This window comes from Pristiophorus japonicus, chromosome 10, assembly GCF_044704955.1.
Source record: "Pristiophorus japonicus isolate sPriJap1 chromosome 10, sPriJap1.hap1, whole genome shotgun sequence".
Lineage (NCBI taxonomy): Eukaryota > Metazoa > Chordata > Chondrichthyes > Pristiophoridae > Pristiophorus > Pristiophorus japonicus.
The window spans coordinates 131,980,489-131,997,653 of record NC_091986.1 but is presented as its reverse complement, the minus strand read 5'-3'; the positions used below and the strand labels follow the sequence as shown (position 1 = coordinate 131,997,653).

Here is a 17,165-nt window from a genome sequence, read left to right as displayed (position 1 = left end):
ATCTATATGGGTAGAGCTGCAGAACACCAAAGGGCAAAAAACGTTAGTGGGAGTTGTGTACAGACCTCCAAACAGTAGTAGTGATGTTGGGGAGGGCATCAAACAGGAAATTAGGGGTGCATGCAATAAAGGTGTAGCAGTTATAATGGGTGACTTTAATATGTACATAGATTGGGCTAGCCAAACTGGAAGCAATACGGTGGAGGAGGATTTCCTGGAGTGCATAAGGGATGGTTTTCTAGACCAATATGTCAAGGAACCAACTAGGGGGGAGGCCATCTTAGACTGGGTGTTGTGTAATGAGAGAGGATTAATTAGCAATCTCATTGTGCGAGGCCCCTTGGGGAAGAGTGACCATAATATGATGGAATTCTGCATTAGGATGGAGAATGAAACAGTTAATTCAGAGACCATGGTCCAGAACTTAAAGAAGGGTAACTTTGAAGGTATGAGGCGTGAATTGGCTAGGATAGATTGGCGAATGATACTTGAGGGGTTGACTGTGGATGGGCAATGGCAGACATTTAGAGACCGCATGGATGAATTACAACAATTGTACATTCCTGTCTGGCGTAAAAATAAAAAAGGGAAGGTGGTTCAACCGTGGCTATCTAGGGAAATCAGGGATAGTATTAAAGCCAAGGAAGTGGCATACAAATTGGCCAGAAATAGCAGCGAACCCGGGGACTGGGAGAAATTTAGAACTCAGCAGAGGAGGACAAAGGGTTTGATTAGGGTAGGGAAAATGGAGTACGAGAAGAAGCTTGCAGGGAACATTAAGGCGGATTGCAAAAGTTTCTATAGGTATGTAAAGAGAAAAAGGTTCGTAAAGACAAACATAGGTCCCCTGCAGTCAGAATCAGGGGAAGTCATAACGGGGAACAAAGAAATGGCAGACCAATTGAACAAGTACTTTGGTTCGGTATTCACTAAGGAGGACACAAACAACCTTCTGGATATAAAAGGGGTCAGAGGATCTAGTAAGGAGGAGGAAATGAGGGAAATCTTTATTAGTCAGGAAATTGTGTTGGGTGGGGAAATTGATGGGATTGAAGGCCGATAAATCCCCAGGGTCTGATGGACTGCATCCCAGAGTACTTAAGGAGGTGGCCTTGGAAATAGCGGATGCATTGACAGTCATTTTCCAACATTCCATTGACTCTGGATCAGTTCCTATATCGAGTGGAGGGTAGCCAATGTAACCCCACTTTTTAAAAAAGGAGGGAGAGAGAAAACAGGGAATTATAGCCTGACCTCAGTAGTGGGTAAAATTATGGAATCAATTATTAAGGATGTCATAGCAGCGCATTTGGAAAATGGTGACATGATAGGTCCAAGTCAGCATGGATTTGTGAAAGGGAAATCATGCTTGACAAATCTTCTGGAATTTTTTGATGATGTTTCCAGTAAAGTGGACAAAGGAGAACCAGTTGATGTGGTATATTTGGACTTTCAGAAGGCTTTCGACAAGGTCCCACACAAGAGATTAATGTGCAAAGTTAAAGCACATGGGATTGGGGGTAGTGTGCTGACGTGGATTGAGAACTGGTTGGCAGACAGGAAGCAAAGAGTAGGAGTAAATGGGTACTTTTCAGAATGGCAGGCAGTGACTAGTGGGGTACCGCAAGGTTCTGTGCTGGGGCCCCAGCTGTTTACATTGTACATTAATGATTTAGACGAGGGGATTAAATGTAGTATCTCCAAATTTGCGGATGACACTAAGTTGGGTGGCATGTGAGCTGCGAGGAGGATGCTATGAGGCTGCAGAGTGACTTGGATAGGTTAGGCGAGTGGGCAAATGCATGGCAGATGAAGTATAATGTGGATAAATGTGAGGTTATCCACTTTGGTGGTAAAAACAGAGAGACAGACTATTATCTGAATGGTGACAGATTAGGAAAAGGGAAGGTGCAACTGGACCTGGGTGTCATGGTACATCAGTCATTGAAGGTTGGCATGCAGGTACAGCAGGCGGTTAAGAAAGCAAATGGCATGTTGGCCTTCATAGCAAGGGGATTTGAGTACAGGGGCAGGGAGGTGTTGCTACAGTTGTACAGGGCCTTGGTGAGGCCACACCTGGAGTATTGTGTACAGTTTTGGTCTCCTAACTTGAGGAAGGACATTCTTGCTATTGAGGGAGTGCAGCGAAGATTCACCAGACTGATTCCCGGGATGGTGGGACTGACCTATCAAGAAAGACTGGATCAACTGGGCTTGTATTCACTGGAGTTCAGAAGAATGAGAGGGGATCTCATAGAAACGTTTAAAATTCTGACGGGTTTAGACAGGTTAGATGCAGGAAGAATGTTCCCAATGTTGGGGAAGTCCAGAACCAGGGGTCACAGTCTGAGGATAAGGGGTAAGTCATTTAGGACCGAGATGAGGAGAAACTTCTTCACCCAGAGAGTGGTGAACCTGTGGAATTCTCTACGATAGAAAGTAGTTGAGGCCAATTCACTAAATATATTCAAAAGGGAGTTAGATGAAGTCCTTACTACTCGGGGGATCAAGGGGTATGGCGAGAAAGCAGGAAGGGGGTACTGAAGTTTCATGTTCAGCCATGAACTCATTGAATGGCGGTGCAGGCTAGAAGGGCTGAATGGCCTGCTCCTGCACCTATTTTCTATGTTTCTATGTTTCTATAGTTAAAACATTGAATAAAGGGAAATTAGATAGTCCGGCAGAAAGGATTTATTTAGTATAACCTTAATGGGAAAGCCAACAGGCAGGTCCTGCAGCTCGGGAAGTAGCGCTACCCAAGCGAAAGGACAACCCTGGAAGCTCACCCATGAGGAATTAATTGGGAAATGGCCTATCTTGGGCATATAGCCAAGGGCCATAAGGGGGGGAATTGTAAGGGATATAGAGTTGTAGCAGGCAAAGAGCAGACAGATAGGTGGTCAGAACACAATGCTGAAGGTAGTGAACTAATCAGTATTGGGAGGATCTGAGGAATCGGTGATGGTATGGATTATAATTGCCTATTGTATGTAACGCTTATGTAGGTATAGCACACTTATAACAAATTAAAACTGTATGGTTAATTCATCCTTAACCTTAGTGACACATAACAAGACAGCAGAAGTCAGCAGTTACAATTTTGATTAGAAGTCTCTGAGGAAGAGATAAGAAAGCCAATATTTTGGAACAGTTACTTCTGGCGTCATATAGACTAAGGCAAAGTGCAAATCACTGAACAAACACAATTAACATATGATGGGAGATGGACAATTTCATGTACCACTCAGAGCCAGTCTGATAAGAGACGACAAATCAATGTAACTCCGCTGATACTCAGACACATTGATGATTTTGTAGGAGGGTAGCCCCTCTCCAAAAACTGTATAAATTGTACTTGAAATCTCTTGTTTTTTTGAAGGTTCCACGATTGAACTTTCCCTTGCATTTGCTCGAAATAAAGCCGGTTGAACCGAATGTTTAGTTTGTTTGATTCTGTAGTCGTTATACGGAGGTTGAGGTGTCGATTACCTATATCAGGTAGTCCACCCCGAGGAAGAGAAGTCTTCCTTTTACCCCAACAGAAAGGGCAGGTATCGACTTCCTATATCAGGTAGTCTGCATCGAGGGAGAGAAGTCTTCCTTTTACCCCAACAATCACTAACCTTTTACACTGAGCTATCACTAGGCAATATACTGCTAGACACTCTAATACAAAATGAAATCATTCCACGCTTTCTGTGCTCCTTTGTGGTGAAGCCCTGGTATTACATAGAAGCAGGAGTTGGTCATTCAGCCCCTTGAGTCTGTTCTGCTATTCAATGAGATCATGGCTGCTCTGTATCTTAACTCAATCTACCCACCATGGTTTTATAACCCCCAACACCCTTACCGAACAAAAATTACCCTTAACAGCTTGGGAGAAGAGCGTTCCAGATTTCCACTATCCTTCATGTGAAGAAGTGCTTTTAGACATTCCTTTGCAACTTTATGCTCCCATCTACACTATTTACTGTGTCACCTAATTTAGTGTCATCAGCAAACTTAGATTTATGGATCTCTATTCCTTCATTCAAGTCATTTAAAAAATATAATTAAAAACTGTGGCCCCACTACAGATCACTGGGGGACACCACTAGTCACATCCTGCCAATTTGAGTATATACCCATTATCCCTACTTTCTGTCTCCTACCGAATTCCCTATCCAAACCAACAGCTTACCTCCAATTCCATGCACTCTCATTTTTGTTAAGCGTGTTTTACGTGGAACCTTGTTGAATGCCTTCTGGAAGTCCATATAAATAACACCCATAAACAACGCTCCCTCTAATTTTGTTTGGCACTGCGCTGCCCCTTTAACGAGCTGAATGGGCCATTCAAATACTGCGCGTGCACGGTTTTGTATTGAAAAGCTGGCAAGCTGGCTGCGAGCGTTCTCTGGCGCACTGCATGCCCGCGAAACTTATAGGGAACACTGTCCATAAACACTCCCTTATCTACCACATTGGCTACCTCCTCAAAAAAATTCAACTAGGTTCGTTAGACTTGACTTACCCTTTACAAATCCATGCAGGCTCTCTCTCTTCTGGGATGGCAGGACTGACATAGGAGAGACTGGATCAACTGGGCCTTTATACATTGGAGTTTAGAAAGATGAGAAGGAATCTCATAGAAACATACAAGATTCTGACAGGAAGGGACAGGTTAGATGCAGGTAGAATGTTCCTGATGTTGGGGAAGTCCAGAACCAGGGAACGCAGTCTTAGGATAAGGGGTAGGCCATTTAGGACTGAGATGAGGAGAAACTTCTTCACTCAGAGAGTTGTTAACCTGTGGAATTCCCTGCCGCAAAGAGTTGTTGATGCCAGTTCATTGGATATATTCAAGAGGGAGTTAGATATGACCCTTACGGCCAAGGGGATCAAGTGGTATGGAGAGAAAGCAGGAAAGGGGTACTGAGGGAATGATCAGCCATGATCTTATTGAATGGTGGTGCAGGCTCAAAGGGCCGAATGGCCTACTCCTGCACCTATTTTCTATGTTTCTATGATCAGCTCATATTTGTCCAAACGCTCAGTCACTCTTTCCCTAATAACAGATTCTGGTAACTTCCCCACAACTGATGTTAATCTAATAGGTCTACAATTTCCTATTTATCCATCTTACACTTATTAAATAGTGGTGTTATATTTGTGTGGATTAACAGGAAAACTGAGTGCTGGGAATTCTGTATATTTTTTATTTCCGATTTCTAGCACTCACAATTTTCTTGTTTATCCACACAGATATACCAGTTTATTCCTCTGAAGAGGAAAAAATAAGTTACTGTTTGTATCTTTTCAGCAATTTTTAAAATTTCAGTCATTAACTTATTTTTTCCTCTTCAGCGCTGACAGGTCGGCTGTGCATTTTCAACTTTTGCAGGTTTTCTCACCTTGTGCAATATTGACTCACATTACAAGAAACTTAAAGGTCATCGAAGCTGTTGTACTTTCCACCATGTCAGTTAGTGATGTCAGCACACATACCAGTTATCATACACAATGACGCACAGGACTTTTTTTTGCCAAAAAATTACTCGAGGGTAAGGAGAAACTATAAATTTGTACCAAAATATCTAAGCAGGGGAGAAAGCGGGTAATGGATAACATATAGAGTAGGACAAGTACTCCTTTCACCCAAGGACCCAGCTTGGATGATGAATTGACCTGTTGATTCCAAGGGTCTTAATGGACAGTCTCAGCTCAATTCTCAGCAAGTATGGGTCAAAAACACAGGTTTGGCACAAATTAGCAATCATACACAAATTAGCTGGACTATTGTGTTCAGTTCTGGGCACCACACTTTAGGAACGGTGGCAAGGCCTTAGAGAGGGTTCAGATAGATTTACTAGAATGGTAACAGGGATGAGAGAGTTCAGTTATGTGGAGAGACTGGAGAAGCTGGAGTTATTCTCCTTAGAGTAGTGACATTTTAAAGAAGATTTGATAGAACTGTTCAAAATCATGAACAGTTTTGATAAGGAGAAACTGTTTCCAGTGGGAGAACAGTCAGTAACACAGATTTAAGATGATTGGCAAAAGAATCAGAAGTGACACGAGGAGACACTTTTTTTGTAACACAGCGAGTTGTGTTCTGGAATGCACTGCCTGAAAAGGTGGTGGAATTAGTAATATTCAAATGAGAATTGGATAAATACCTGAAGGGAGAAAATTTACAGAGCTATGGGGAACGATCAGGGGACTGGGATTAATTGGATAGCTCTACCAAAGAGCCGGCACAGGCACAATGGACTGAATGGTCTCCTTCTGTGCTGCGTCATTCTATGATTCAATGATACTCAGTCAATCCATAGAGTTGCAGAAAGACTCACTGTTTGGACAGAGCAAGAAAGAATGAACTGGAATTTATAGATCATCTTTCATTTCCCTCAGATTGCACCAATGTGCTTCACAACCAATTAATTCATTATTTTTGAAGTCCAGTCACATTTACATGGGTAGATATGGCAGCCAATAAGTGTACAGCAAGGTCCCACAAACAGCAAATGAGATGAATTATCCAGCTAATCTGTTTTTCCTTCTGTTGGTTGAGGTTCAAATATTATCAGGACGCAATGAACTTCCATTTTTCTTCATGGAATCCATAATATCCATCCTGAACCATCACAACGAACAGATGAAGACTCAGTTTAACATCTCTTCCAAAAGATAATGGGCTAGATTTTACACTTTTGTGCAGATCGCCCAAAAATGAGCGGTATTTCCAGCGTGGGCGGTAAAAATGGGTTTTCAGATCGCTGGCTTGTCACCTATTTTCAAAGCCCCTAGTTTCCATTTTAAAAATTGGGCGTTACCACACACGAACTGAAATGGGCATTAGCGTTAAATCTCTTTGACCTTCTGCCGTAAAGTGTCACCGTCCTTAGCAACGGCATGGCGATGCTTGTTTCCCGCGATTCAGGAGGTCAGGGGTCATCATTACATGCGCAGAAGAGGAGACAGAGAGAGAGGGAGCAGAGAGGGATTGAAAGCATGTGTGGGTGTGGTGTGTGCTTGTTTGGCTGTTGTGGGAGGCACGAGGGAGATTCACCAGCAGCAAAAAGCCTACTAAGCACCAAGAACATAGTTGGGACTGAGTTTTTGTGCAACAAATAATATATAACATGGAAGAGATGGAGGTAGCCCTGGAGCTGTTAGCCAGGAACACTGGTGGCAGAGGCCTCCCAGTGGTCCAGGAGCACGGCACTGCACCCCAAGGTGTCGCATCCCCATTGCCAACGACACGAGAGCCAGGAGCAACATCTTGTTTCTCGCTCGGAGCACATTCTCACCTCGGAACTGTCCTCTCCTGTATCCATCCAAGCGGTGGTTCTGCCGTCCTTCCCCCCCCCCCCCCCCCAATGAAGCAGCATCTGAGGAACTCCTCGGCCAGGCAGCTTGGAGTCAGGAGGGGATGGGGAAGGGGTAGAGATGGGGATGAGAAGTGGGGAGGGGGAAGGGTTGGTTTTTACAGATATACTTATGATTTCAGACTATTGGTCGGTTTTAAAGTGTTTTATTTAACATAACCTTGTTGGCTCAGATAGCTGCAACATTACACACTGGTGATGCCTTATCAAAGGATATAATTACACTTAATTTGAATCAACTTAAACTTTAACTGTCACCAAGGTGATGCACACCATTGATGTATGACCTGCACACCCAGCAGTGTGTCAGCTTGTAAATACCACCAACGTTCTTTCAGGCAAAGCGCTCATTGATAAGCTCCTGATGTAAGAGTCTTGCAGCTATGATGCCACCACGGGCTCTTTCCTGTGGTCTACAGGGGGGCGGGGACATGGCTTCAGCGTCAGCCTGATTGTGTGGCCCGAGGTCAGCCTCCATCTCCTCGCCCTCCTCTTCCTCTCTCTCCTGAGGTGGACCGTTACACCCTTCTGGCAATTCTTGTCCCTTCCTGATAGTCAAGTTGTGCAGCATGGAGCACACCATGAATTGAGCTACCTGCTCAGGGTAGTATTGGAGCTCGCCTCGTGAGTGGTCCAGGCATCTAAAGCATTGCTTAAGCACGCCAATGGTTTTCGCAACGATATTGCGAGTGGCTCTGTGGCTCTCATTGTATCGCTTCTCGGCTTCGGTGTGGGTGTCACGCAGGGGGGTCATCAACCAGGTGGTGAGACCATATCCTTTGTCACCAAGCATCCAGCATTAACCTTGTGGCTGATTGTTTAACAGTCAGATACAGTTCTCTCACGCAGGATGTGAGCATCATGGATGCTGCCTGGAAATTTAGCATTCACTGCCATAATAATTTGCTGGTGGTCAACAATGAGTTGCACATTCAGGGAGTGGAATCCCTTGTGGTTCCTGAAAACCTCTGCATCCTGAAAAGGTGCCCGCATCGCGATGTGCGTACAGTCGATTGCTCCCTGCACCTTGGGGAAGTTAGCAATTCGGTAGAATCCTAAAGCCTTCTCAGTCTGAGCCTCCCTAGGGAAGCTGATAAAGTCAATCCTGTGTGCGTACAGGGCTTCAGTGCCCTGTCGAATGCATCAGTGTATGGCATGCTGAGACATATCGCAAATGTTGCCAGCTGAGGCCTGAAAAGAACCCGATGTGTAGAATGACAGTGCCGCGGTGACTTTGACCTCGACGGACAGTGCAGTCCTGATGGTGCTGGCAGGCTGCAGATCTCCTCTTATGTGCTGGCATATCTCACTGAAACCTCTTTGTGGAAGCGCAGTCTCCGAAGGTAGATGTTATCGGATAAGTTGAGGTAAGACTGCTTCTCTCTCTACTTGCGGGGGGTGTAACGCCTGGTCCTACTCATCAGTCTGGCATGTCTTACACTGGGCACATGATGCTGTCGAGTGTACCTTCTGTCATCTCAAGTCTGCAGCATGTCAGTGATCATCAAGAGAGGGTGAGAAAGGACAGCCCCATTCCAATAGCTAAATGTTTTCCACCGATTGGTCACAAAGAATGAATTTCCCTACTAAGACACCTTTAAATTTCAATTGTCCACAGTATGATGATGTTTGTTCAGATGTTCACATCACCTCCAAAGACCTGCAGAGTACATCTGAACTCCCCAGAGGTTGAAGCAGAGCAGCCTTTTAAATGATACGACATGTGATTTAGAACATGGTGTCCATACTGCTGTGAATAGTTCCGGTTAGTTCCACTTTTTCCCAGCGTTTTTTTCGGCGAGCGATATTGTGGGTGAGATGTGTGTGAGGTGCCGAAAGTAAGGATGGGCGATATACTGGGCGTTAGTTTCGGCAGATGTGATCTTTACAACAAAAAACAATGGCCGGGCGGTATTATTAAATCTCGGCGTTAATTACGTGCCGAAAGTAATGCTGGGCGATATTATGGGGGTTGGGATTGCCCATTCTGATGATTCCGTCCAAAAAAGGTGGGCGGGTGGTATTATTTTTTCTCGGCGTTATGCACATGTGGAAAGTAACGCTCAGTGATAAGTGGGCATCAGTTTCCATTTTGTGGCTAAATGGGCGCTATCTAGTCGTTACACGTCATTCCAGCGTTAAAATGGATGTTAAGTGGGCATTATGCATGCAAAAATAATGGAAAATTTAGCCCAATACCTCTGACAATGAAGCACTTAGTACTGAACTGAAGTGTTAGACTAGATTTTGTACTCAAATTCTGTACTGGGTTTGAAACAACAAACTTCTGTCTCGGAGGCAGGAATGGTAAATAAATGAGCCAAGCTGATATTAGAGAAAAACTTTACTTTGCAACTGTTATGCTGTACACTAATCTTGAGTATTCAATGCTGACATTAGGTCATGCTGACAAAGATCTAAAAGATCCCAAATGTGTAATTTTACATATCAAAGGGTATTTTCAGTAAAAGGATTATCAGGAGTGAAATGGTTAAAATACATTATGGAGTCTGCTCGCTGACAAAAATTAGCAATGGGGATCAGAGGCCTACAACAGGATAAGCACTCAGTATGTCCTGATTTTGGAACTGCGTGCAAAGTCGAAGGGTGGGAGGCAGAAAGCAGTGCATGAATTGCAAAGGAAACTTGATTAAATCTCTGACTTCCATCAAAATTAGGCGCCCAACCTAAAATGCAGTGAAAACACCTCAGCATTGCTCCATCAGCATAGCACTTGTTTGGAGAGGGCACCAAAGAATAGGCCGTCTCAGACATCAATGCATTTTAACCCTACATGCTGGTAAAATGCCTAGTACACAGTCAGCAGGCCTTCATTCGTTGCTGGCAACCTATAATGTGGTCCTGGCATTTCTGGCACATAGGAACACCATTAAATTCTGCATTATTGAGCACCGGAAGTCCACTTGTGGCACTAAGGCTGCATTATTGATCTCTTTGTGCAAAAAGATATATGCATCTGGAAAACGCATAGGTGACAACTTAAAGGATTAATGTTTTTTGTACTCACATTAAAACAGAACTGGAATGAACGTAACAAAGATAAAACAGACAAAAGAAATGACTGCAAGCCCATGATAAACATTGGATAAGAGGCTTAAATCCAAAATGATGGCTTATGGATATCAGCAGAAGTACAACATTAAGTTAAACTTTACCTTAACTCATTGCCAACTTCGTTATCTTGTACAACACATTACAGATTAGTGAGGCTGGTTGGGGCACGATTGAAGATAGTTAACATCATATGATGGATACTGAAAGATCGTAAGATATTTCTAATAAAAGAATCACCAGTAAATGGATCTTTCTTCATCCATGCATAATATTCACTAAATCTCCCGTTAATCAATTGTCATTTGATACAATTGCATTGATTAAATCACAGTGATTAATTCTTCAGCGTGGACATAACTCCGCATCATTGATTGCACTGATCAGTGTTGTGACAACCACAACCACCACGAATCCACAAATGAAAAACAGAATACAACCCACGCTCATGAATATTTATGATACAAGAGCATTTAAGTGATTTCAGAGCATTACAGTAATCTCGGATTTGTGGATGAACTGCTCAAGAGACACTCTCGTGGTTTATGAAATACAATCCTAAACAATAAATGTTATTACTGTCCTATGATATGGTGAAAGAGAGAGCAAGAGCGAGATCCAGATAAATAATTCTTCTAAATTAGTCGGTGACACACGAGCCAGTAACTGGGCAAGAGTAAACATCCAGACATATACCCTTTAGATTCTTTCTCTCCCCAAAAGATAGAAAAATGTTACAGGGCAGAGATAGCTTGGTTGATTCAAGCTGAAACTCAGCTGAATAGGAGGTCAAATCGGATGATATCAAACATTCAAATCTTAGCCAATTCCATTGCAAAATGAAGAGAACCATTATCCATGGCAGATTTCAGTAAAAAAAAAGGCTCTGCACTTTACAAAAGATTCACAATACAAAATGTTGGAGGTCAATCATCTCAGCCCCAGGACATTGCTGCAGGAGTTCCTCAGGGCAGTGTCCTAGGCCCAACCATCTTCAGCTGCTTCATCAATGACCTTCCTTCCATCATAAGGTCAGAAGTGGGGATGTTCACTGATGATTGCACAATGTTCATAGAAACATAGAAAATAGGTGCAGGAGCAGGCCATTCAGCCCTTCTAGCCTGCACCGCCATTCAATGAGTTCATGGCTGAACATGAAACTTCAGTACCCCCTTCCGGCTTTCTCGCCATACCCCTTGATCCCCCGAGTAGTAAGGACTTCATCTAACTCCCTTTTGAATATATTTAGTGAATTGGCCTCAACTACTTTCTGTGGTAGAGAATTCCACAGGTTCACCACTCTCTGGGTGAAGAAGTTTCTCCTCATCTCGGTCCTAAATGGCTTACCCCTTATCCTCAGACTGTGACCCCTGGTTCTGGACTTCCCCAACATTGGGAACATTCTTCCTGCATCTAACCTGTCTAAACCCGTCAGAATTTTAAACGTTTCTATGAGGTCCCCTCTCATTCTTCTGAACTCGTGAATACAAGCCCAGTTGATCCAGTCTTTCTTGATAGGTCAGTCCCACCATCCCGGGAATCAGTCTGGTGAATCTTTGCTGCACTCCCTCAATAGCAAGAATGTCCTTCCTCAAATTAGGAGACCAAAACTGTACACAATACTCCAGGTGTGGCCTCACCAAGGCCCTGTACAACTGTAGCAACACCTCCCTGCCCCTGTACTCAAATCCCCTCGCTATGAAGGCCAACATGCCATTTGCTTTCTTAACCGCCTGCTATACCAGCATGCCAACCTTCAATGACTGATGTACCATGACACCCAGGTCTCGTTGCACCTTCCCTTTTCCTAATCTGTCACCATTCAGATAATAGTCTGTCTCTCTGTTTTTACCACCAAAGTGGATAACCTCACATTTATCCACATTATACTTCATCTGCCATGCATTTGCCCACTCACCTTACCTATCCAAGTCACTCTGCAGCCTAATAGCATCCTCCTCGCAGCTCACACTGCCACCCAACTTAGTGTCATCCGCAAATTTGGAGATACTACATTTAATCCCCTCGTCTAAATCATTAATGTACAATGTAAACAGCTGGGGCCCCAGCACAGAACCTTGCGGTACCCCACTAGTCACTGCCTGCCATTCTGAAAAGTACCCATTTACTCCTACTCTTTGCTTCCTGTCTGACAACCAGTTCTCAATCCACGTCAGCACACTACCCCCAATCCCATGTGCTTTAACTTTGCACATTAATCTCTTGTGTGGGACCTTGTCGAAAGCCTTCTGAAAGTCCAAATATACCACATCAACTGGTTCTCCTTTGTCCACTTTACTGGAAACATCCTCAAAAAATTCCAGAAGATTTGTCAAGCATGATTTCCCTTTCACAAATCCATGCTGACTTGGACCTATCATGTCACCTCTTTCCAAATGCGCTGCTATGACATCCTTAATAATTGATTCCATCATTTTACCCACTACTGAGGTCAGGCTGACCGGTCTATAATTCCGTGTTTTCTCTCTCCCTCCTTTTTTAAAAAGTGGGGTTACATTGGCTACCCTCCACTCGATAAGAACTGATCCAGAGTCAATGGAATGTTGGAAAATGACTGTCAATGCATCCGCTATTTCCAAGGCCACCTCCTTAAATACTCTGGGATGCAGTCCATCAGGCCCTGGGGATTTATCGGCCTTCAATCCCATCAATTTCCCCAACACAATTTCCTGACTAATAAAAATTTCCCTCAGTTCCTCCTCCTTACTAGACCCTCTGACCCCTTTTATATCCGGAAGGTTGTTTGTGTCCTCCTTAGTGAATACTGAACCAAAGTACTTGTTCAATTGGTCTGCCATTTCTTTGTTCCCCGTTATGACTTCCCCTGATTCTGACTGCAGGGGACCTACGTTTGTCTTTACGAACCTTTTTCTCTTTACATACCTATAGAAACTTTTGCAATCCGCCTTAATGTTCCCTGCAAGCTTCTTCTCGTACTCCACTTTCCCTGCCCTAATCAAACCCTTTGTCCTCCTCTGCTGAGTTCTAAATTTCTCCCAGTCCCCGGGTTCGCTGCTATTTCTGGCCAATTTGTATGCCACTTCCTTGGCTTTAATACTATCCCTGATTTCCCTAGATAGCCACTGTTGAGCCACCTTCCCTTTTTTATTTTTACGCCAGACAGGAATGTACAATTGTTGTAATTCATCCATGCGGTCTCTAAATGTCTGCCATTGCCCATCCACAGTCAACCCCCTAAGTATCATTCGCCAATCTATCCTAGCCAATTCATGCCTCATACCTTCAAAGTTACCTTTCTTTAAGTTCTGGACCATGGTCTCTGAATTAGCTGTTTCATTCTCCATCCTAATGCAGAATTCCACCATATTATGGTCACTCTTCCCCAAGGGGCCTCGCACAACGAGATTGCTAATTAATCCTCTCTCATTACACAACACCCAGTCTAAGATGGCCTCCCCCCTAGTTGGTTCCTCGACATATTGGTCTAGAAAACCATCCCTTATGCACTCCAGGAAATCCTCCTCCACCGTATTGCTTCCAGTTTGGCTAGCCCAATCTATGTGCATATTAAAGTCACCCATTATAACTGCTACACCTTTATTGCATGCACCCCTAATTTCCTGTTTGATGCCCTCCTCAACATCACTACTACTGTTTGGAGGTCTGTACACAACTCCCACTAAAGTTTTTGCCCTTTGGCGTTCTGCAGCTCTACCCATATAGATTCCACATCATCCAAGCTAATGTCTTTCCTAACTATTGCATTAATCTCCTCTTTAACCAGCAATGCTACCCCACCTCCTTTTCCTTTTATTCTATCCTTCCTGAATGTTGAATACCCCTGGATGTTGAGTTCCCAGCCCTGATCATCCTGGAGCCACGTCTCCATAATCCCAATCACATCATATTTGTTAACGTCTATTTGCACAGTTAATTCATCCACCTTATTGCGGATACTCCTTGCATTAAGACACAAAGCCTTCAGGCTTGTTTTTTTAACACCCTTTGTCCTTTTAGAATTTTGCTGTACAGTGGCCCTTTTTGTTCTTTGCCTTAGATTTCTTTGCCCTCCACTTTTCCTCATCTCCTTTCTGTCTTTTGCTTTTGCCTCCTTTTTGTCTCCCTCTGTCTCCCTGCATTGGTTCCCATCCCCCTGCCATATTAGTTTAACTCCTCCCCAACAGCACTAGCAAACACTCCCCCTCGGACATTGGTTCCGGTCCTGCCCAGGTTGTACTGGTCCCACCTCCCCCAGAACCGGTTCCAATGCCCCAGGAATTTGAATCCCTCCCTGCTGCACCACTGCTCAAGCCACGTATTCATCTGCGCTATCCTGCGATTCCTACTCTGACTAGCACGTGGCACTGGTAGCAATCCCGAGATTACTACTTTTGAGGTCTGATGAGTTCCATTTGCAACTCATCAGATAATGAAGCAGGCCATGCCCACTTGCAGCAAGACCTGAATGACTTTCAGACTTGGGCTGATAAGTGGCAAGTAACATTCGTGCCACACAAGTGCCAGGAAATGAATATCTCCAACAAGCGAGAATCTAACCACCACCCCTTGACATTCAACAGCATTACCGTCACTGAATCCCCCACCATCAGCATCCTGGGGCTCACCATTGACCAGAAACTTAACTGGATCATTCTCATAAACACGGTAGCTTCAAGAGCGGGTCAGAGGCTTAGTATTCTCCAGTGATTGTCTCACCTCCTCACTCCCCATCGCCTTTCCACCATCAATAATGCACAAGTCAGGCGTGTGATGGAATACTCTCCACTTGCCTAGATGAATGCAGCTCCAACAACACTCAAGAAGCTCGACACCATCCTGGACAAAATAATCTGTTTGATTGGCACCCCATCCACCACCTTAAAAAATTACTCCCTCCACCACCATTGCAAATTGGCTGCAGTGTACACCATCTACAAGATGCACTGCAGCAACTCGCCAAGGCTTCTTCGACAGCACCTCCCAAACTTGTGATCTCTACCACCTAGAAAGACAAGGGCATGGGGAACATCATCACCTGCAAGATCCCCTCGAAGTTGCACACTATCCTGACTTGGAAATATATCGGCATTCCTTCATTGTTGTTGGGTCAAAATCCTGGAACTCCCCCTCACCACGTGGACTGCAGCGGTTCAATAAAGCGGCTCACCACCATCTTCTCAAGGGCAGTTAGAGATGGGCGTTAAATGCTGGCCTTCCTTGCGACGCCCACATCCCAGGAATGATTAAAAACAAATCAGAATGTCCAAAACAGTTGCAATAAGATTAAGCCAAAAGGTTTATGAATATCAAATCATAACAGACCAGATCAAGCTTACAAGTGTAATTGGGAACTTAAAGTACTTGTCCTGCTCTCAACACATGTATAAACCACACAGACCTCTAGATAATACTGCCTTCCTGAATATTTCCTGTGGATACCATACAATTCAAATGGAAACCCAGAATTATGAAAATGTGCAATTGCCATTTATGGACTTATTTTTGTGAGAAAGCTCTTAGTTATCAATACTCTCATTACAATGGTAATTTATGAATTTATGCAAAGAGCAGTTTTACAAGATATTTCAACAACCAAGATATATAGGGAGAATATTCTAACCTGAACAAAGACGGTGAAGAATATGACCACAATAGTTGATGTGATGAACAAATTCTTTCGAGGAAAAACATGAGAAGGAAGTAGGAATACGAGCGAGAAGCAAATAGCCCCTCGCAGCCCACCATATGCAATGATAAACTGATCCTTGCGGGTGACTATTAGTTTGCGGAATCTGTTAATGATCTGAGTCAGCACTACAACACCTGAAAGTAAAACAGATGTTGGTTAAAAACTGGGAACAATGTACATATATCATCAAAGGGTCATATCATTTGTGTTAGGGAATGCTTTTTTCTTTGGAAATACACAATGCACACATTAAAATCGCTGGTGTATGAGCCCATCATGATGACATTTGGATATTGCCCTTCCCAAACAAGGTTTGCCAAACACGTTTTCCATAAAAAGATGAACACAATGAAATTGCAGATATTTCTGGTCTATAGACCAAATTAAACTGACTTTATATTATTCATATTCCAGATTGTTACAGGTTTAGGGTCTTAAGAGATGTTAAACCGAAGCCCTGTCTGTTCTCTCTGGTGGATGTAAAAGATCTCATGGCACTATTTTCGAAGAAGAGCAGGGAGTTATCCTCGGTGCCCTGCCAATATTTATCCCTCAATCACCATAACAAAAACAGATTATCTGATCATTATCACATAGCTGTGTGCAAGTTGGCTGCCACATTTCCCACATTACAATAGTGACTACACTCCAAAAGTACTTCATTGGCAGTAAAGCGCTTTGAGACATCCGGTGGTCGTGAAAGGCGCGATATAAATCCAAGTCTTTCTTTCTTGCCTTAGATATTCTCTCGGGTATGGCAGTGCTAGGCACTCCTGTCTTACATGTGGGGGCATGCTCATACTGCCCAATATCTAACTATTTGATAATGTAAGAAAGGGGTAAAGATAGTATCCAAATGTGTTCTGAAATGGATATTCCTGCCTTTCACATGTGCTTCTTCAATCTCTTTGAAGACAGTCTGAGGAAGCACCTCCTGAGATGAGATCAGATAGAAATTGTAAGCTGCTTTATTTCAGTAAGTAACAGTATGATCAAATTCATATGATCAAATATGTTCAATTAGTAAAACTTGTCTTTATGTAATGAAAATA

General features: G+C 43.5%; 1 protein-coding gene across 1 annotated transcript in view; it reads right to left on the bottom strand.

The window, feature by feature from the left end:
• Window positions 1-17,165, bottom strand: part of LOC139275100 (sodium/hydrogen exchanger 2-like) — a 116,627-nt gene that overhangs the window by 31,336 nt on the left and 68,126 nt on the right. Inside the window, exon 5 of the mRNA XM_070892097.1 lies at window positions 16,045-16,247. Coding sequence (XP_070748198.1) covers window positions 16,045-16,247 — 203 coding nt within the window. The remainder of the gene's footprint in view (window positions 1-16,044; window positions 16,248-17,165) is intronic.